At 38.7% G+C, this 22406-nt stretch overlaps 1 protein-coding gene and 1 long non-coding RNA gene across 2 annotated transcripts; one reads left to right on the top strand and one right to left on the bottom strand.

The window, feature by feature from the left end:
* The first annotated feature begins 568 nt into the window (after window positions 1-568).
* Window positions 569-20341, top strand: LOC106090842 (ATPase ASNA1 homolog). The gene is made up of 6 exons (XM_013257171.2): window positions 569-749; window positions 840-957; window positions 19008-19189; window positions 19243-19498; window positions 19559-19735; window positions 19795-20341. The coding sequence occupies exons 1-6, from the start codon at window positions 634-636 to the stop codon at window positions 19939-19941; spliced, it is 996 nt and encodes a 331-aa protein (XP_013112625.2). The 5' UTR covers window positions 569-633; the 3' UTR covers window positions 19942-20341.
* On the bottom strand, window positions 7667-8447 carry LOC131997765 (uncharacterized). Its single transcript, XR_009398404.1, has 2 exons — window positions 8289-8447; window positions 7667-7998 (listed from the first exon to the last, which is right to left on the bottom strand). It is a non-coding gene; the product is annotated as an uncharacterized LOC131997765 (long non-coding RNA).
* Window positions 20342-22406: the final 2065 nt, after the last annotated feature.

The following is a 22406-nucleotide window of genomic DNA, read 5'->3' as shown; positions in this document are numbered from 1 at the left end:
ATCGCTTTCCCGGTCTTGTGCTTGTGAGCTTAGCAAAGCAATCGCTCACCTGTGTCGTCATCCCGCTGCCCTCATCTCTCGATTCGGCTGTGATGACTGTGTCATTGACACTGTGAATTGTGCATCCCTCTGGATGCTGTCTAATGCCACCACCGCAACTGTTGGGTCTTTGGAGTTAATTTTGAGCCTCCTCCAAAAAGGCTTTAAATATTTTTCGTAATTGATAGTACCTATTCAGAGAAACGGATATTTTTCTTTGAGGAGCGAAATGAAAACATGTCCGCTCCACTCAACGGCTACTTCAAATATTCAGTTTAAAAACTATATTTATGGCAACAAGAATACATCATTGAACAATGAGTCATAGCACGTGAGAATTTAGTACCCAAATGCATCTCAAAAAATTGGAAACAATTCTTACCTAGCAGCAACATAATCGAAGCAAAACTTATATCTCTGTGTAGCTTTTTTTCTCTGTGCAGCTTTCTTTCCGACTTCAAAATCGATTATTTGACTTTTTAATCACTGAAAGTCGACTTCGTCTTTTTACACAAAAAGTCGACTAATCGATTAGTCGAAATTCGACTTTGGGATTCCTGCTGTGTCTTAACAAAAAAAGAAAGTAATTGGTTTATGATGGCTGATGAATTCGAGCCTATGGAACCCAGTTTAAAGAACGTCGTAGATCAAGCGTCTTTAAAATGGATATTTGTTGGTGGAAAGGGTGGAGTTGGTAAGACAACATGCAGGTGAGTGTCGTTCGTTATTCGCACCAACCAAGCCGCTCATGAATATACAGATCTAGTATACATGTATATTTATATATATATACTTTTTAGTTGTAGCCTGGCAGTACAGATGTCCAAAGTGAGGGAGTCTGTATTAATTATCTCCACTGATCCTGCCCACAATATATCTGATGCTTTTGATCAAAAATTTACCAAAGTGCCAACAAAAGTAATGTACCATTCTATCTTTATACTAGATAAGTATATTAGGTGTGTTCGGGTAAATATTGTAGGAGATGACGACTACCAAATGTGATACTTTAATAATGTGCCGTTTTGACGATTTTATGGCCGTATGGCTTGACTGTAATTGCAGTTTACAGGCCCTCTCTGAGTGAAATTGTAAAAAATTTTGTCGGGGAAGGACTTACCTCATGAGCAGTGTTGCCACTCAAGAAAATTATTACCTACTAAAATTAAAGAAAAATCCTACCAAACCCGACCAAAACCTACCAAATGTTCCACACCCCAAATTGGGTTGTTTGTTTTTATACCCACTACCAAAGAGTCGGCTATTTGGCATTCCATTTGCAACACATCAAATTATTCATTTTCAAGGCTACAAAGGCTAGATCGTCGTTATTCATATGGAATCCAGACATGTCCGTTTCCCTGTTTTCCGATTGAAGCAATTGGACTCACAAAAGCAGCAATTTTTATCCAGAATTTAAAAAGTTTGGAAGATATCCCTTAACACTCGTACCAGCAGTTACGGTCAATATCAGAACTAACGCCCTTTTTCTTCAAATTTGAATCAATGTAACCCCCTTGGGCCCCGCTATCCTTGGCTTAATTCTGCACTCTTAACAAATACTCAAACAACTAAACTAATTTTGAGTCATTCAATTTTGTGTATGGTTGACTTCCAAAATGTTAGTTGCTTTGTTTTTTATCGCAATAAAAAAGCAACCTATGTCGTGGTAAATAATTTAAGCACTTTTTTGTTAAATTATTAATGTATATTTCGCACTTATTTAATAGTTTTTTACATACATATTTAATAAAAGTAAACTATGCAACTATGTATTGCATACCGTATGTTTTATATCGTACATGTAAATAAAGTTTCGGTACTGCTTTGTTTCGGTACTTTGCATGCGTACGAAATTTAAACACCGCAGTATAACGCTTTCCAAACTTTGGAAGTCAGCCTATTTTAAATAAACCACTTTCGCAATTTAAAGTTGGGTAAATTTGGCGACCTCCTCCGTATGTCCAACGATAAAAAATAGTCAAAGAGGGTTATATAGAAAATACTCTTGGCCATTGCAAAAGCTAAAATATTTGAAATAATAATTTTAAGTTTTTATAACTTCTGTTTGCAGCAAGAAAAGACTTTAATTTATAAATGAAATTAGAGCTCTGGGAAAAGGGCTTTAATGCCCCATTGGAAAAAATATTTGCTTATTTATTTAATTTTTGAAGATTAACCCACATCTTCACAAATTGGTTTAAAAAAAATAAGTTCTAATGATGTAAAATTTATAAAAATAGATTGCGAAACTTTCGAGCTATTTGGGCCGACCCTTTCGGGACCTATATCCCAAGATCAAAGTCCGTCCCACGGGCATATCGTTAGAATCAGCACGCCAAATTGTACAAAATCATTTCACCAGGGTAATCGACGAGGGGCCAGTAAACTGCACTGGGCCGATTTCTTAAATAAAAAGTTTTTCATTGCTAAAAATTAATTTTGGGGTTTGTATATTAAACAAAAAATATTTTGCTCAAGTTTTTCACAAAAAATATTTTGCTCAAGTTTTTCACAAAAAATATTTTGCTCAAGTTTTTACAATTATTCCAAACAAACATTTGGATCACTGCATTCGATCGAAATTTGCTTTCATTTTGCAAAGCGTTAAAGTAGTTAATTGCGCTATACTTTTTGGATATTTTTCATTGGTAGACAGAGTCTACGATTCCACGGCCAGACGGTATGTATTTCTTGAAGCACTTCGGTTTTTACGCTTCCCCAATTTCAAACACCATGTTCTTAAACCATACAAGGATGAATCCATTGCACAAAGATAAATTAATTCTTATTGTATCTTTACAATCAGACGATGAGATGATCATAAAATTTTTTGGCAACAAAAAGAGAAGTGAAAAATCTCGTAATCGAATTCCATAGTTAGACCGCAGCTTGTGGTTCACCAACGCAGTTTCGTCCATAAATTTTACGAGGAATGTTCTTTTCAAAAATTTCTTTCGCAGGTACAAAAAAAAAATAGCCTCCGTTTTAATCACAAAATTAAATGCCTCAATGGCGTTTAAAAAAAATGGTTGGAAAATTTTTCAATTAAAAAACAAAAAATGAAAAATTATTAAAATTTTTCTATTTAAAAATGATAAAATTTCTTGAAACTTATTAAATCATGCTTCCTCACAAATCTGGATGAGTCAAACAAAAATTAAATATTACTGTCGACTTAAGTCTCCCTCAAATTCTGTAATAGCTGAGGACTAATTTGCAGACAGCGCCGCCAAAGAAGCGGTAAAGATATTAAATCCTCTTAGGGAACACCTAAAGAACTTTATTAAAAAAACTTGGGACGATTCTGGATGTTTTCTGGGCCAGCACAGTCCAGGCATCAATACTACGAGAACTTTAGCAAGTCACAATGAATAATTCTTGCGAGTTTAAGAGTCGGTAAAACACTCTTCAATACACAACATTAACACGTCGAACCTCGATTATCCAGAAATCTCCATTATATGGGATAAGAAAGATATTTTTTTTATTTTTTTCCATTGCCTCGATTATCCGTGTTTACCTCCATTGCAAATTTGCTAATTTTGCCCATGAACATTCCACTAAGAAACAGAGACTAACTTCTCACATATCAATGAGAACGTTAAAAATTATCAAATTCAGCCGATGGACCAGGGTGCAATACGAAGCTTTAAATGTCCAGTCTGCTCTGGCATTACAGACCAAAACAAATGTTTTAAAAATATGTGTAAAAACTGTAAAAAAAACATTACTCCATTATCCGGGAAGATCAATCACCCGTAATGCCTCCGGTCTCGAGCATCCCGGATAATCGAGGTGCGACTGTTCAATCATTTTTGGCGCCAACATGTGTAAACTGTCACCTTTGTTAAATATTCTTCATATTCTGATGCAATGCCCACAATCAAAAATCAACAAACCATTACCACTTTTGCTTGACTGCTCGCTGGACGAAAATGTAATGGATATTCTTTCTTGCCTTAAAAAACATAACATTCTTACAAATCAAATGTGATTCTATATACTTTTCGCAATATGGTCTAGTTGTCCTGCGTGTGTCTTTTATTTATTTATTTATTGAAAATATATTTTTTCTAAAAACAATTTATAAAATACAGTAGCAGAGACCATTTGCGCGCAAAAGTTAAAATAATATAAACGTACGAAAATTCAAGTTTATACTTTAGATAGATTAAAAAGAAAAATTAACTATCAAAAATAAAAATTAATATTTGGGAAAAATAATAAATCGAAAAGGTTGGTTTATGCATTTGAAATTCCATGAAGATGCAGACAACCCGAGTAAAAACCAGTAAGGAAAGGAAAAGTCGGTCGGTGCCGACTATATAATACCCTACACCACCTAGTGTAGTGCTTTTTATATGTAGAACTTATCTCGAAGTCTAGTCAGACTTTAATTTGGATACCAATTGAAATAGCAATTTAGAACCTTGTAAGATTTTCTTACCATAGGACAAAAGATTTGGATTTCCACATCTTTAAAAGGTCATATCGGATATAAGATTATATAGGAGTTATATCGGAACCTGTGCCAATTTTAATGGCACATACTGGGGCGTCAAATAGAGATTGACGTCCCATTATGTGTCCATATCGGATGAAATATACACATTGTAGTTATATCTAAATTAGGACCGATTTTAATGAAATTTTGCGCTCGTATTGGAACGTCAATTTAAACGTCTCATGGAAAATCGGGCGAAAATTGTGGATTCTACAGCCTTAAAAGGCCATATCGGATCAAAGATATATATGGTAGCTATATGTAAATCTAAACCGATTTTTATGAAATTTTGCACACATATGAAGACGTCAAATAAAGCACATCATGCAAAATTTTGTAAAGATCGGACCAAAATTGTGGCTTCTACAGCCTTAAAAAGCCAAATCGGATGAAAGATATATATGGGAGCTATATCTAAATCTGAACCGATCTTTACGAAATTTTGCACATACATTGAGACTCCGCACCAAATTTGGCAAAGTTCGGACGAAAATTGTGGCTTCTACAGCTTCAATAGTTCAACTCGGATGAAAGATATATATGGGCGCTATATCTAAATCTGAACCGATTTTTATGAAATTTTCCAGATATATTCAGATCAGCAACAAAACAGTTCGTGCAAAATTTTGTGCAGATCGGTTGAAAATTGTAGCTACTACGGCCATTTAAGTGCAAATCGGGCTATACATATATATGGGAGCTATATCTAAGTCTGGACCGATTTTTATGAAATTTTGCACACATATGTAGACCGCAAATAAAATACCCAATGCCAAATTTTGTGAAGATCGGACGAAAATTGTGGCTTATACAACCTTAAAAAGCCATATCGGATCAAAGATATATATGGGAGCTATATCTAAATTTGAACCGATTTTTTTCTAAATCAATAGCGTTTGTCCTTGGGCCAAAAAAGTGACATGTGCAAAATTTCGTGACAATCGGACAAGAAATACGACCTGCACTTTGATTACAAGAATACATGGACCCACAGACGGACATGGCTAAATCGAATCAGAAAGTGATTCTGAGTCGATCGGTATACTTATCAATGGGTCTAGCTCTTCTCCTTCTTAGCGTTGCAAACAAAGGCACAAATCTATAATACCCTGTACCACAGTGGTGGTGCAGGGTATAAAAATTGATATGGTCAAATCCAAATATATCTCGGATAAGATATAGTTGGATCTAATTAGATCGAAATGGATCTGCCATTTCCAATTATATATACTTATTTTTGATGCTATATATAACAATATCTGGTTGTTGTTGTTGTTGCTGCAGGGGGGCCGCTCTGAGGCGGCAGCCCTTGCCGATGAAGGACTTCATCGGGTCAATCCGGTACGTACAACCGTCTGCCATGGGATTGAACAATATCTGGTGGTAGATATAAGAGGATATGGGGCCAGATATAATTATATCTGCTATATATTATTAAATCCAAAGAGATATGCTATATATAATTATATCTGGCCTTAGATATTATTGTATCTTGGGCTATGTATATGTGTATCTTTCGCTACAAAGTAATCCTAAAGTATTAGGCATTTTACTTACAAAGTTTCAAATTTTCAAAACGTGAGATGTGATATATAGGAGTTTTATTTTCTAAACTTGATATGGTTAGGTTAGGTTATGTTTGGTTGAAAAGAGGGTGGGATATTAATCCGTCCATGCCACTATGGACCAGGGGTGATAAATGAGTTTGGCAAAATGGTATTAAAAACATCACCAAAAACAAGTTAAAAACCTTACTCAATAGGGCTATATAAAAAACACAAAAAAATTTTGTAAACAGTTTATAGAGATTTGCTCAAATCAAGTGGATTTGAGTTTCAGTGTTAACTGTGTAGAAATTTTTCTAAATTTGTTTAACATATTAGAAAAAAAGTTTAAATTTTTGAATAAGAGTAAAAAAAAATTGTTTTTAACTTTTAAGCCACTATCTTTTTACAACAACTGAAAATCATTTTCTATTGTTTACAACCATTTGGCGATGAAAAACGCCAAATGGTATGACGAAACTAGTTTCATTTATCCACTTTTTGCCAATCGAATATGCATTGGGATACTGTTACCTGTATCGAACTAAAATTTTTCTAAAATGGCTCTATTCATGGGTATTTTTCGAGAAAATTTTTCTAACCGCATCCCAATGCAGTTTGGACTGGCAAAAAGTGGACGAATGAAACTAGTTTCGTCATATCAGGTCATGTTTGGGAAAAATTGGTTTGTAGAAAGTCAGCAATTTTTTATACCTCGGCGTTAATGCGTTTACCAACGCCGGGGATACTTCTCTCATGTCGTAAGAGTGCAGTGTGTTCAAGTTTTAGTTGATAATGGACGTCTTTGTTACAGACGAGTCTGAACTCGGTCTATAGTTTAAGATAGCTCCCATATAGCGCATGTTGCTTTACATTGATTTTAAACTAGGAATAATGTATGTTTTATCTCTTCCAAACATTGTCCCCATAGATCTACATTTCGACGACAGTGCTTATATTAAAGAAATTCTTTAGAATTACGAAATGATTCCTAATGCCGTTAGGTTATGCTAAATCAAATAGAGAATTTTAAATCGTTTGAGTCTTCAATATATATACTCGTAATTTTCAATTAAATAAAAATGCATATACAATTAAAATAATGATTGAAAATTTTTGATCGATGCTCAAGTAGCCGTCATGACTTAAAATGCATATCTTGGTCATTAATAAGATTAGAAGTGCGTATAGAAATTTAAAAAGGTATTCCAAAATTTTTTGTGGGAAAGTTTTATCTTCTATATATAGAAAGTGTTTATCAAAATTGTGAGCGATAGTCATTACATTCCATTCCATTAAAAAATGATTGAAAGAAGTGGCCTAGACCACTATTTTTTTCTTTTTGTCACTCGAAACGTTCCCCAATCCAATGAAAACATTTTTGCAATGAATTAGGGAACGAATTGAGCGACAAAGAGAAAAAAAGTTATGGTCTATGCCGTTATTGTTCAATTTTCAACCACATTTTATATACAATTTTTAAGATTCAATTAAAAAATGATTGAGTCAATTAATTTTTTAATTGAAAATTTCAAAAATAATAAAAAAAAATAACAAAAAATAATAAGATATATAGTTTCGGATTCAAATAACAAAATGGTATAATCAATTAATTTTTTTAATTGAAAATGACAAAAATTTCAATCAATCAGAATAAAACCATGGATGTCCAGGGGCCAAATACTCTTACAAGGGGTCTCACTGCTTCAAATTTCAGTAAAAGTAAGTTCTCATATTGACTAACAGATACGAATGTTAATGAATTTCTCCCAAACTTCGTTAATTTTGGGTAGGAAATGCGGATTTTGTGCGTCGAATGCTTTCAATCGGAAATCAGGGCTATGTGCAGCTGCATACAGATATGGTCAGATTTAGTCCAAATTCAGATGTTTAGGAGTCCATGCAACTCTGCAATAGCAAAAATAAGGTAGTTAAGCGCATTCAAACTCGATTCGGTTGTTCATTTAAATTGAGGCAAAACTATAGCTTTCCGAACTCAAGACTACTTATCGGGAGATCGGTATAAAGGATGCTATACCAAGATATATGCAATCTTTGAACGTAAGGCTATAGAGTGATTTCGACAAAAAGCCGGACGGACATGTCTGGATCCTATATGAATAACGACGATCTAGTATTTTGTAGCGTTGAAAATGTATAATTTGATGTGTTCCGAGTGGAATGGAAAAATTGCTAACTCTTCGGTGGTAGGTATAAAAACAGAGGCCGCATTTTTGGCTTGTAAAACATTTCGTAGGTTTTGGTTGGGTTTGGTAGGATTTTTCTTAATTTTTGGCAACATTGTTCCACACATAGACCACAAAACAATGTTATAATTATTAAAATACAACTTTAAAACACATTTGTAGAACATAAACTGTTTCTAAAAACCAATTTGACATTTATATTTACGGCATTTGCCAATCAAGTTGTTTTCGGTGGGGATAGATTTTTGTTATGGTGCTAATGTCGAAAAAATGTTTGTCGAACAAGTACCAAATGACTCGCGGCGTACCATGGTACTTTCGCTATATAAAAAGTAAATAAAAAAGTTCCAAAGTATCAAAATTATCATCCCTGCTATGGACATACCCCTAAGCAAGTAAACGGCTTGTTGTGCGATCTAAAAACAAAAAAGTAACCTCGAAAAAGAAAAGAAATGCTACTCACAAAATCCTTAATTGTTTTCCATACAACTCCCCTAAATGTCTGGTACTGTGTCCCCACCTAAGTGCCGGTGTCTTTTAGCCGCGAAAGGCGAACAATGTCATAGGAAATGCCCCAACGTCTTATCATCTTCACCACATGGCCTACACATGCTATCACTTGCCGCACCGATTTTACATAAGTGAGCTCGTAGTCCTATGTGTCACGTTATGATATCAATAGCTATACTCACCTCCTTCTGGCTTGAGCCAGAACCACTCTGGTTTGCCGGGGGAGGTCGATTTCTTCGGGTGCAATGGGTGGCGGTCGTTCTCCAAGGACTACATTCACCCGGTAGCCAATTAACACGTCTGCTACCGTGTCTGCATGAATGTTGTTCAGACCCGTTTGATATGCCGCTTGATCTAGAGATTCTCTCTTGTAGCGCTGGACCTCACGCTCTAGATCGTGTAGATCTACCTTAACGCTTCTGGGCGGTGGGTATCTATCCACAAGATGATGATTTGGATGATTTCTGCGATAACGATAAAACCCGTCTTACACCTTTTAATATGGATCGATTACTAACAAACTGGAAACCCTCAGCCAAACTCCAAATAAAAACACACGTACAAAGACATAACTACATGCTGTCTAACCATGCCTTCTGGCCTATTATCGCAGGGACGGTATTTCAGAGTCAATTACCATCCGGCAGACGCAGCAGCCTCAACTTCTACAGAGCAAGGATTGATGCTAACGAACAGGATTGGGAGCTGGAATCACACGACACACGCCACTTGTTTAACTGCCCAGCCAAACCCAATTGGCTCATACTCAGATCCCTCTGGATACACACCACCTTAATCGCAGAGTTGCTGATCTGAACATTCAACAGAACCAAGATGACGAAAGATATAACACCATACACTTCTACAACAACAATTAATGAGGATGCCCGCACTAGGATTACGAGGAGGTGCAGCAGCTCGCCAGACATCTCAATTGCATCCCCTGATCTCCTGAGTGACGTATCCTGGCAAGCCGTCAACTCTTTGGGGTCAGAACACCTCCCATAATTCTCACCATCGACCGACCACCCGACTTCATAACCTCTGATCGCCGGACGTTTATCAATCATAAGAAGGCCGATTGGGCTGACTTCAGAGAGTATACCAATCGCCGCTTCAGTGAACTGCCACCCCCCGCGGATGTGCTAGTGGCCAAGAGGAAATTCAAAGACATCATTAATGCAGCAGCCGCTCGTTTTTTATCGGCCGGTCGAATACCACAAGTGCGGCCCAATTTCCCGGCGCAAGCAGTGGTACTCGTAGACGAGCGTGCTGGGATTCGTGGTATGGACCCCACTAACCCCGGAATCAGCGAGCTGAATCTGGAAATAAACAGGGTAGTCAACGAACATAAGCGGAATTTGTGGCTGGAACACTTGGAGCAATGTAACTTGGACACCGGTGAAGGCAAACTGTAGTCTACTGTTAAGTAGACGGGATGACAGGACCTCAGTCACTTTTGGCGAAATAACCGTGAATGATCCGAAGAGATTTGCCAGGTTGTTCAACCGTCAATTTAGTGTGCATCCCGAGAGTGACAGGACAAGCAGGAGAGCCTACATTAATGTTGAAGAATCTGGATTCACCTGGAGTTGTCCTCAACCTGTCTTTGAACACTCTTATAGTTCCCGATGTCTGGAAAATGGGCAGTGTGATCCCGCTACAGAAGCCTGGAAAGGACCCGAGTTTGGGGAGTCGTACAGACCGATCTCCCTTCTCTCACCAGTGGCAAAGACGATTGAGGCATTACTCCTCCCGAGCCTTGTAGGAGAATTTCCATTCGCCGATCATCAACATGGATTTCGAAGACTGCATAGCCCAACCACAGCTTTGCATGCCATCACCGCACACATTTGCCGTGGCTGCAATCAGCTCAGGCCATGTGATAGGACGGTCCTCGTGGCTCTGGACCTATTTGAGGACATCGCCAACACGTCCCTCCAGCCAGGCTTGAAACCCTGGGTCGCGAATTATCTGTGTGGTCGCCAGTCATTTGTAGAATTTAGGGATAAGAAATCGAAGCACCGAAGTGTGAAACAGGGAGTTCCCCAAGGTGGGGTGATATCTCCGGCACTGTTCAACCTCTACATATTCTCTATTCCACCTCCTCCAGACGGCATAGAGATCAAATCATATGCGGACGTTTGTACAATCATGGCAACAGGCCCCCAATCATTGTTAACATCTGCGATAGGTTGAACGTCTACTTCAACGAACTTGCCTCATATTTCGCCGCACGAAATCTGAAGATATCTGCCACCAAATCTTCATCCACCTACACTACGTGAGGTGAATACTGAGCTGACTGTGATGGTCGATGGCGAAATGATTCCGACCATCAAGTGTCTCAAAATACTTGGCGTCTAGACAACATTCATGCAGACACGGTAGCAGATGCGGTAAATGGCTACCGGGTGAATGTAGTCCTTGGAGAACGACACCCTCCCATTGCACCTGAAGAAATTGACCTCACCCGGTAAACCAGAGTAGTTCTGGCTCAATTACGTTCCGGCAGATGAAGCCGCCTCGACTCCTACAGAGCAAGGATTGATGCCGACGTGCAAGATGTATCTCCCGATTGTAACCAGGGACCGCACGATACACGTCACCTGTTTAACTGCCCGGCCAGACCCACTCGACTCAGACCCAGATCCCTGTGGACGCACCCCATCTTAGTCGCGGAGTTCCTGGGTCTTGACACTCAACAGAATAAAGGTCTTGACACTCAAGAATCAAGATAGTACACAATAAACTGCTACAACAACAACAACTAAGGAACAGTGGCGAACTTCTCACATATCAATGAGAGCAGTCCGATTCAAGTTTAAGCTCAATGATAAGGGGCCTCCTTTTTATAGCCGCAGTGCAACACCTCTTTGGAGAGAAGTGTGCGACACCTATTTGAAGAGAAGTTTTACATGGCATAGTACTTCACAAATGTTGCCAGCATTTTTTTCTGATGGTTTCGCCAGGATTTGAACCCCGGTGTTCAGCGTCATAGACGAACATGCTAACCTCTGCGCTACGGATGCCTCATTTTGTTAAACTCTTATCAATATTCACCAGACTCTGGGACTCAATGGGTTGTATTAGTCGATTGCAGTATATTTTACACCTTTAGAAATAGAATTATGTGTCGAATGGAGCAAGTTGGTTTTGCAGTTCTATCGTTGAATTTGTTCCAGAATATAACATGCAGCCCTTTCTTGGGATATGTAATACATTTCGACGCAAGACCTAGCGCTCTGCGATGTAATAAAGTCTGGAAATCCATCATCTTACATTTTACTCTAAGTGATTCTATAGGAGTGACTGAGGTCGTTTATTTTACCTAATTTCTCCTGCAAAAAGCGGATGTGATCATTCCAAAGAAGATTTTTTGCGAAATGAAGTCCAAGTACTCTCATATCAATTGGAAGATTAAGGGATAAACCTCCTCCTACGGTGTCGGTGTATGTGCAAAACATCAGACTTGCGCTCAGGAATAACAGCACCACGTTGATTTGCCCAAAGCTGTATTTTCGAGTTTAGAATATTTAACCTGGAACAAACGTCATTTGGAGTACCAGAATCAACGGCAAAAATATTGTCAGCATATATACAGATGTAATTGACATTTGGAGTATTCTCAATCGACCATGCCAAAAAATTTACGTATACAGTAAATTGGACCACGGACAACGGTGGTCCTTTTGGAACTCCATTGTCCAAAGTGTGCTGTCTAGATAGGTGACCATCAATCTTAACCATAATTTTTCGGTTAGAAAGAAATGAAAAGATTAATTTCATGGTAGATGGACTCCCTCAATTTGGCAACTATGAAGCATGACACCACACGATCGAATGCCTTTTCTATATCTTCCGACAACACACGCTATGTCTTCTCTCTGTATTGTGTTGTATCTAGGTTACATTCCAGTTCGTGGCAAATAGAATGGACACCATGTTTAGGTAAATATGAATGATGTAATAAAGATATACGACTTCTATACTATTTCGAAATTCTTGCCGCTAATCTAACAGTTTGGACAAAACTGGAATCAGCGAAATGGGTCCAGTCATAGGGATGGTGCCCATGACTAATAGTGTAATGTTATTATAAAGATTAACGAGTCTCTGCCTCATTGCCAGTAGCAGATGTCTGACCATGGAGTAGGTTATCCTGTAAAGGGAGAGGGTACTACACTTAGAAGTATGTAGTGGCATATCCAACTCTAACATCTATGGTCTCAGATAAAATGTAGTTAGATGTAGTGGCTGAACTAAGTTGTTCTAGACAATTTCTTTTTTTTAAGTGATAACGCTTGCATAGAATTTCTCGTCAACAAATCAACAAATCGGTCCCGTGTGTATTTTTATATTTTCCAAATTTATTTGTAAAATATTTCTTAATAAATAAATGAAAAATTATTGAAACCATAATTTTTTTAATTGGATAAAATGTTCAATTAAATCCATTATTGACAAATTTTTGAAATTTAATTAAAAAATGGTTGACTCAATTAATTATTTTATCAAATTTGACAAGAATTTCAATCACGATCGTTGAACTCAAAAAGTTGACATTTGTTTAAAAAATAATTGAATCAACTATTTTTTTTTTAATGTGCCGTATGATGAAGCTTGATTTTGCTCAGGCAACGGCTACAATGCATATTCTTCACGATTGCAGAAATGCACAACAATCAAAATATTTGTTGGTCAACTATTAGTTTGTTGTTGTTGTTGTAGCAGTGTGTTGTACACTGAGGCGGCGGCCCTTGCCGATGAATGATTCCATCGGGTCAATCCGGTACATACAACCAGCTGCCATGAGATTGAGGAAATTTTGTTTTTGCAATCAGTGGTGTATGAGTACATATATTTGGCTCACTTGCACTTCTGTCCGGATTACATCTGTATGAAAGAGAACACTGTATCATCTTGCTTTTTGTAGAAACAGATACATATGGTTTAGGCTATTAAATAACAACTTTAATTCGTGCAATTAACAATTTGTTAAACATACGTCTTTTTTACCAGTCACATGTCACGATTCAATGCAAAATAGAATTTCAATGTAAAAATTATCAAAGCAATTAATAACTTTTTACAAAGGTTTTTTTTAGTCAATACCATGATTGATAAGTAAAATATAAGTCATTTTTATACCCACCCCGAAGGGTCGGGGTACATTCATTTTGTCATTCCGTTTGCAACACATCGAAATATCCATTTCCGGCTCTATAAAGTATACATATTCCTGAAATCACGCACCAGTCGCCGATTTAGGGTCTTAGGCCTATAGAAACCACATTTCGATTTTACTGAAGTTTGGGACAGTGGGTTGCGTTAGGCCCTTCAACATCCTTCTTATTTGTCCCGGATCGGTCCAAATTTGGATATAGCTGTCATATAGACCGATCCGCCGATTTAGGGTCTTAGGCCCATAAAAGCTACATTTATTATGCGATTTTGCTAAAATTTGGGACAGTGAGTTGTGTTAGGCCACTGGACATCTTTCTTAAATTTGGCCCAGATCGGTCCAGATTTGGATATAGGTTCTTACGCCCATAAAATGCGCATTTATTGACCGATTTTACCAAAATTTGGGGCAGTGAGTTGTGTTAGGCCATTCGACATCCTTCTTCTATTTGGCCCAGATCGGTCCAGATATGGATATAGCTGCCATATAGACCGATCTCTCGGTTTAAGGCTTTGGGTCCATTAAAGGCGCATTTATTGTCCGATGTCACCGAAATTTGGGACAGTGAGTTGTGTTAGGCCCTTCGACATTCTTTTTCAATTTGGCTCAGATCGGTCCAGATTTGGATATAGCTGCCGTATAAACCGATCTCTCAATTTAAGGTTTTGAGGCATTAAAAGGTGCATTTATTGTCCAATTTCGCCTAAATTTGGGACTGCGAGTTGAGTTAGGCTCTTCGACATTTTTCGGCAACTTGGTCCGGATTAAAGTCTTTGCCCCATAAAAGACGCATTTATAATCCGATTTCATTGAAATTTGACACAGTCACTTCTGTTAGGCTTTTCGACATCCGTGTCGTATATGGTTGAGATCGGTTTTTTTTTAGATATAGCTACTAAAAAGATCAATATTTTGTTATACCCAATTGAACACTGACTTGTACTTATTAGTATTTGGTCCAAATCGGAACATATTTCGATATAGCTGATATGAAAGGTGGTTTACATACATACCCGAGGTGGTGGGTATCCAAAGATCGGCCGAACTTGACGTCTTTTCATTTGTTTGTTCTGTGTATATGATAGAAGCGAGACATACATTTGACTCATCCTCACTTCTTTTCGCATTACATATGTGTAAAGGGGAACGCAATATAATTTTGATCAACGCACAATTTATACAATAAAATATATAAACATTTAATTTGTAAAATGCACTCGTAATTGTACCGTAAATGTAGAAGAACGTTTCAGCTGGCACACAAAGGCGGATTGGGATAAATTTCGGCACAAATTCCGCACGCCAATCCCTTCTAGACCAGAAAAGGAAATGGAAACTGCGAAGGATATAGAGATAATGGTCAAGCGGATCACGAAGGCCCTGAATGACTCGCTTGTGTCAGCATGTTCTAGTGCCAAGCCAAGAGGCAAACAGCGACCGGCATGGTGAAACCCAGAACTGGTTGGTCTAAGCAATGACTGCAGAAAACTCTTCAACAGAGCGAAAGCCACAAGGGCACCAAACTATTGGGACGTCTATAGGGCTGAGCTAAGAAAATGGAAGTGAGTGCTGAGAAAGGCTCAGAACAAATACTGGGTGGAATTCTGCAGCTCCATGGAGGATACGTCTGAGGCCTCTTGGCTACGGAAGATTCTGTCCTCTAGACCTATTACGGTGGGGTATATTCAAAGGTCAAAGAATTTATGGACAAAGTCTAGCGAGGAAACATTAGAACTACTCGTTGATACACATTTTTCGGGAAATTCTACAACGGACATGGCTCTGGAAGAGGTTGTCACTGGTATGCATTCGTCGGAGGTTATTGGGGAAATTGTGTCTGAGTCGACAATCCTTTGGGCGATAAAAAGTTTCGACTCCTGTAAGCCGCTACGTCCTGAAGATGTATCACCGTTTGAATTACAAACTGCGTCCTTGGCTAAGGGAGTTATACTCTGCCTGTATCAGCATGCCGTATATACGTGTGGGATGGAGGGACATTATCATTCCAAAAGCAGGAAAAACGTACCGTAAGATTTTCGCCCCATTAGTCTGTCATTCTTCATGCTGAAACTTGAGGGGTTGATAAAAATATATCTTAGGGCAAAGATCCCAGGAGAGCCCTTCATATCCTAGTCGGCTACATAGAGGGTTTCTCGCTGAAGGTGCTTTCAATAATTTAAAACCGACGCACATTGGAATGGGAAAAAAATAAATGGAAATAAGTCTGCCATTTTAGAACGGATAGAGATATCTTCATGAAATATCACATAGTTATAGCTGAGGTGTTATCCAGTTTATATGCAAAGCGCGCCATCAACAATATATGGCGTAGGTCAATAATTTTATATTGCAAACATATAAGTAATGAACAAACTGCAACCCTTGGTACACCGTAATAATTTGGAGACAACTTTTCTGTCATGAATGAATGCCAAAATGATACGACTATTTTGGCCCATGTAATAACACATTTATGTATACGAATTAATCGTTTCTGAAAAGGTCAAAACGTGTGCTACAATAAAAACAAATTTTAGTTCTATTATTTGGGTAAAACCCAAAATGAGGCCAAAAAATACACTTTTGTAAAAAATAAAATTCAAATTGAAAATATCATAAAAACAAAACTACTAAAGATATCGTTAAAAATTTTACAAATTTGTAGATGAATATGTTTTTAGAAAGAATTTGTACGAATTTGGCCACATTTCTTGATGAAAACACCAAAATCCCCACACTGGGGAAAGATGTTTGCGAAATTGGCATTTTTTAGTAAAATTTCCGTAGAGACATTTGCAAGCAAAAAAATGTTTGCTTGCAAATAGTTATTTTACTTAGGGCAATGAAAATATGTTATAAAGTTGGGGGTCTCAACTTTGCGATTTGAGATCTCGAAGAGTTTTCCCAGATTTTTTTTTTAAATGCCAATATTCTACTTCACAGATCTCCTATTATTTATAAAAATTACACTTAAAACGCATCTACATTTAGTCTACTTTACAGTACAGTATGCAAAATTGATAGTGCTGGGCCAAGTTTTCTGTATAGAGACGTAACAATTAACTTATCTTTTTTTACGAAAAAATGCCAAAAATTTACTTTTTCACATTTTTTGATTTGTAACTCGCATAACTTTTGCCTGAAGAATCGGACCTTAGCATATATCGCTTTCCAAATCAGTTAAAAATTATTAAATCTGTTCAGAAATGCTTTCACAAGCAACAAAATAAGAGAAAAGCTTCTCCGAAAATTTCAAAAAAAAAATTTTTGGTCACATTTCTTGGACACTATAAAATATATCCCGCACATTTAGGGCTGTTATTTGTAGGGATTTTTAAGCACTTTCCAGCAAAACATTTTGAAAATCGGACCATAAATGAGCTTTTGAAAAACCAAACAAAATTTTGTAGAGCCGAGGTGACCAACTTTGAAGGCCCACCCTTTCATTTGTTTTGAAATGTCAAATGCTAAATTTTGTATAAGCATAAGGCCTGGTTATACACTCGTAAATGTAGAACAAATATATCGTAAATGTAAAGTGCCAATTATGCTTATTACAAGACGTAACACCTGACATTTAAAACAAAAAAAAATTTTAACAAAAAAGACTTGAAGGTGAGGGAGGGTCTGACATCGGAGAACTCAAGTCCAGTTTAGAGAAGACGACCGTCTTTCCAATTGAAGGAGTACGCGATGGCGGCTTTCTCGAATATCGAGAGGGCATATAACAACGAAGAGATGGGTCGACAATCAATGCCCTAAGCCACACGAGGAGACAGAATACGGCCAAGGCTCTCTTCTGGACACTATGGATGCGGTGGGCAGACTGAAGAGGGTTTCAGGAGACAGCGACTACGACACAAATAACATTTCAGGGAGAGGTATATGTCATAACGATAGACGCAAAGAAATTCTGGGAGGGACTTTATAGTTGTTTTCGACATCAGTTGCTGTTGCTGGAGTTGTAGCCACATTTGTTTGTGGAGGTAGCGACCGGAACGCGCTGTCGAGTCCGGTCCATAGGATCGATCGCCGCGTGAAAGGTATGGTAATTTGTTATTAAAAGACGCCAATAGATCGCCTTGTCACATTGAGTATCACAGGCACTCGAAGCAAGAGCCGTTGCCGCCCGGCCTCTCACTGAGACTCCTCCTTCGATACCGCTGATTGTCCGCGACTGCATATGCAGCTACTTCGTATACAAAACATTCCAATATCCGTAACCTGTGGACACAACTGGTAGCCCTCAGCTGAGCTTCTCGTAATGACGGTGTTCAAACAAATTGCACTTCAAAGTTTCAACTGATGTGGTGTCTCTAATCGTCCCGTGCCGGGTCGAAATCAGTATGTGTTTATGGCGAATCTCAAGGCCGTGGGCTCTAGTACAGTCAGGTTGAAGTGCGTGGCGGAGTGTGTGGACTCCCCGAATAGACCCCAGTTACACGTCATAGTGCTAATATTGTGGGCTACCCATTCAACCATTCATAGAATAGGAGAATAGCAATTTTCTAAACACAAATTTTTGATTTTGAAATTTCTTCAAACTTCAAATTTTATCAGCTGACGCGAAAACGGAACGTAAAATTTTGTTTTTACTGAATTCCACCTTTCGGTTACGGTCAACAGACATTCGGTAATCGTTTGCATGTGTTTTCATAAAGCAAAGCAAAACAAAACAGCTGACACGTTTTTCTACATTTATGGTATGTTTACGAGAGCATAACCAGGTCTGTAAAATATGTTCAACGTATGCATTGGTTACCAATCGCTTGCGATAGTACAAAAGGAAATCGAATTTATATGTCAAAATTTATTAAAAGTCAATACCATATTTATTCGGTCAAATGTAGGCATTTGTGTATTTTTTCTGTGCGGTTGGTCTTTCTAGTATTAATTGAACAAAACAAAATTTACATCTGAAACATTTTTCAAATTCAACTAAAAAAATATTAAACCAATTAATTAATATGAAACCATTAATTGAAAATGCGAAAATTCTATTGTTTCTTTCACAGGTGAATGGCTTCTCTAATTTGTATGCCATGGAAATTGATCCTAATGCAGGCCTTAATGAATTACCTGATGAGTACTTTGAAGACGAAAATGAAGCTTTACGTCTAAGCAAGGGATTTTTGAATGAGGTGGTTGGGGCATTACCTGGTATTGATGAAGCAATGAGCTACGCCGAAGTCATGAAGTAGGTATAATTAAAAAAAATGTTTTTAATTATTTTGTTCTTGTTAATTTTAGACTGGTGAAAGCAATGAATTTTTCTGTAGTTATATTTGACACGGCTCCCACTGGACACACACTTCGCTTGTTGTCATTTCCTCAGGTGGTTGAAAAGGGTTTGGGAAAAATGCAACGACTTAAACTAAAAATAAACCCTTTCATCTCACAATTTGGCAGTTTACTTGGAATGCCAGTAAACGCCGATTCTTTAACTCAAAAACTCGACGAAATGTTAAAGATTATTAGACAAGTCAATGAACAATTTAGAGATCCAGTAAGAAGATATAGAGAATTAAATGGTAATAGTAATAATAGTAATAACATCTCTTTGTAGGATCAAACTACGTTTGTGTGTGTTTGCATAGCTGAATTTTTGTCATTGTATGAAACTGAAAGATTAGTACAAGAGTTGACTAAATGTGGCATAGATACCCACAACATAATTGTGAACCAGCTACTATTTATGAAACAAGATCAACAACCTTGTGGCATGTGCGCTTCCAGGTACAAGGTAAGAATAATTCTTAGATTAGAAAAACTCAAATAAAATATTTTTTGTTCACTTAACAGATTCAAGAAAAATATTTGGACCAAATTGCTGACCTTTATGAAGATTTCCATGTTACAAAACTACCTCTATTGGAAAATGAAGTACGAGGGGCAGAAAATATCAAAACTTTCTCGGAAAATCTGATTAAACCCTATACAACAAATTAATTCGTTAATTTATCGTGTATATGCAATTCTTCTACCGTATTTACAAAACTTACTAATGAAGTTTTAAAATCTAAATCTGATATTTTCCATGCTCTGGTTATGAATTTGCAAAAAGAAATTAAAAATTTATCAATATTCTTCTAAGCCTTATATTTTAAATAGTTGAGATCGCTTGTCGTTCATCTTGCTGCATAGGCATTGGATTACAATATAAATGCTAACATTGATGAGCCTAAAGCAACATTATTTTACGAGTTCCAAAACCAGAAATGGGGATGATTTCATACTAAAAACCCCATATTAATAAATGAAAAATTAGAGGTAGAGCTTTTGTTTTCTTGTATCAAAATTTACCATATTTATTATCAGTACCGAATGAAATAAAGCCAGTTTCAAGAGAGACTTCGTGTTTTCCCATACTTTAGAATCGCCATATTTAGATTGGGGTTTAGTGGCTGCCGTAATCATATTGACGTAGACATTTTAGTCCATTGCGTAGCCACGATTGAAGTGATCCTCGTCCAATTGCTCTAGATGAGCAAAATCGTTCTGGTTCATGGGACTGATCGCCGCTGGAACGTGAAGGATATTGTATAGTTAATGCGCCAATAACTCACCTTGTCATATCGAATATTATATATACACTCTGTATTTAAGCAAGAGAGGGCCACTCAGCCTCCCACTTACACTATCCACACGATATCGCTGATTGTCCACGACTGCAATTGCAGTTACACCGCAAGCGTCGTCGTCGTCAGATTATGTTTCAAACACTCAAGCATTGCCGTCTGCTTTCACAAGTACCCATGTCTCGGAACCATATAACAATACAGGTAGTACCCAATCCCATGGCTGCCGGTTGTACGCACCGGATTGACCCGATGGAATCTTCATCGGCACGGGCTGCCGCCTCAGTGTACGTGTTCGTCTTTTTTCGTCATGGGAGAGGCGCATCCCGGAGTGCCTTCTCCGTACGCTTCTGGTCCGTGCCGGGATTGAAAAGAACCCCGGACCCTGGTTCTGTTCCGTTTGCCAGAACCGGCTTCATCATCGGTCAGTGTCGGTGAGGTGTAACCGGTGCTTGGAGTGGGTACATTTCCGTTCTTGCTCTGGCCTAACTTCGCTACGGGAGTATAGTCATACTGGCTATGTCGCTAGGTGCTGTGCGAACATAGCCAGCAGTGGGTCACAAGCGTCGCCGTCGTCGCCTTCGGCGTCCTCGTCGTCGGACTATGTGACCCCCCCGACCCCTCCCGTACGGCAATTTATGCAACGACCGCACCCTAGCCCTACTATTGGCAGGCCAGTGCCGGGAAGTGTATCGTTCTTGCAGTTAAACTGCAACGGACTGCGTGGCAAGATTGATTAGATTGTAGATTTTATGAGTCGGAAGAGCATATCGGTCGCAGCGATCCAGGAGACAAAGCTGACTAACACCTGCAGCTTGCACAGTTGTCACGGCTACAATGTGCTACGTAAGGATCGCTCAAGGAATGGAGGTGGGGGATTGGCCTTCGTTATACACCATTCCGTGCAGTATAGACCTATCTCGCCTGCGCTTGACGCTAGCGACCCATACATGGAATGTATGGGGGTAGCAGTCAGGTCTGATACTGCCGAGATAGAGATATACAACGTGTATATACCGCCGGTTGGTAGCAGTGTCCCGATTAATGGCCAGGCCTACAACCCCGACATAAGTGGGTTGCTATCTGGCCATGGTCGTCTGGTTCTGGGGGATTTTAATGCACATCATTCGTCATGGCATTCTCCCCTAGGTAACGACCAGCGTGGCATAGCTTTGGCAGAGCAGATAGATAGCTCCACGTTTTGCACGGTGAATGAGGATGCCCCCACTAGGATTACGAGGAGGTGCAGCAGCTCGCCAGACATCTCAATTGCATCCCCTGATCTCCTGAGTGACGTATCCTGGCAAGCCGTCATCTCTTTGGGGTCAGACCACCTCCCCATAATCCTCACCATCGACCGACCACCCGACTTCATAACCTCTGAGCGCCGGACGTTCATCAATTACAAGAAGGCCAATTGGACTGGCTTCAGAGAGTATACCAATCGCCGCTTCAATGAACTGCCACCCCCCTCTGATGTGCTTGTGGCCGAGAGGAAATTCCGAGACATCATCAACGCAGCAGCCGCTCGCTTTATACCAGCCGGTCGAATACCGCAAGTGCGACCCAATTTCCCGGCGCAAGCAGTGGTACTCGCAGACATATTCACATAGTCCGACGACGAGGACGCCGAAGTCGGCGACCACGCGACGCTTGTGACCCACTGCTGGCTATGTTCGCACAGCACCTAGCGACATAGCCAGTATGACTATACTTTTGTAGCGAAGTTAGGCCAGAGCAAGAACGGATATTTTGTTGTTGCCAATACCTGTAAATGAATATATTCTTGGCAGCAACATAGGCAAAGCAATACTATTCGACTTCAAAATCGATTCA

The sequence above is a fragment of the Stomoxys calcitrans genome, chromosome 5 (genome assembly GCF_963082655.1).
Source record: "Stomoxys calcitrans chromosome 5, idStoCalc2.1, whole genome shotgun sequence".
Lineage (NCBI taxonomy): Eukaryota > Metazoa > Arthropoda > Insecta > Diptera > Muscidae > Stomoxys > Stomoxys calcitrans.
This window is presented reverse-complemented; position numbering and strand designations above follow the sequence as displayed.

Bases quoted from the DNA above. Each gene is read 5' to 3' on its own strand.
- LOC106090842 (XM_013257171.2), top strand. From the start codon at position 634: ATGATGGCTGATGAATTCGAGCCTATGGAACCCAGTTTAAAGAACGTC. The intron at 750-839 runs GTGAGTGTCGTT...TATACTTTTTAG, and splicing joins GTTGGTAAGACAACATGCAG to TTGTAGCCTGGCAGTACAGA. The intron at 958-19,007 runs GTAATGTACCAT...TTTCTTTCACAG, and splicing joins TTACCAAAGTGCCAACAAAA to GTGAATGGCTTCTCTAATTT.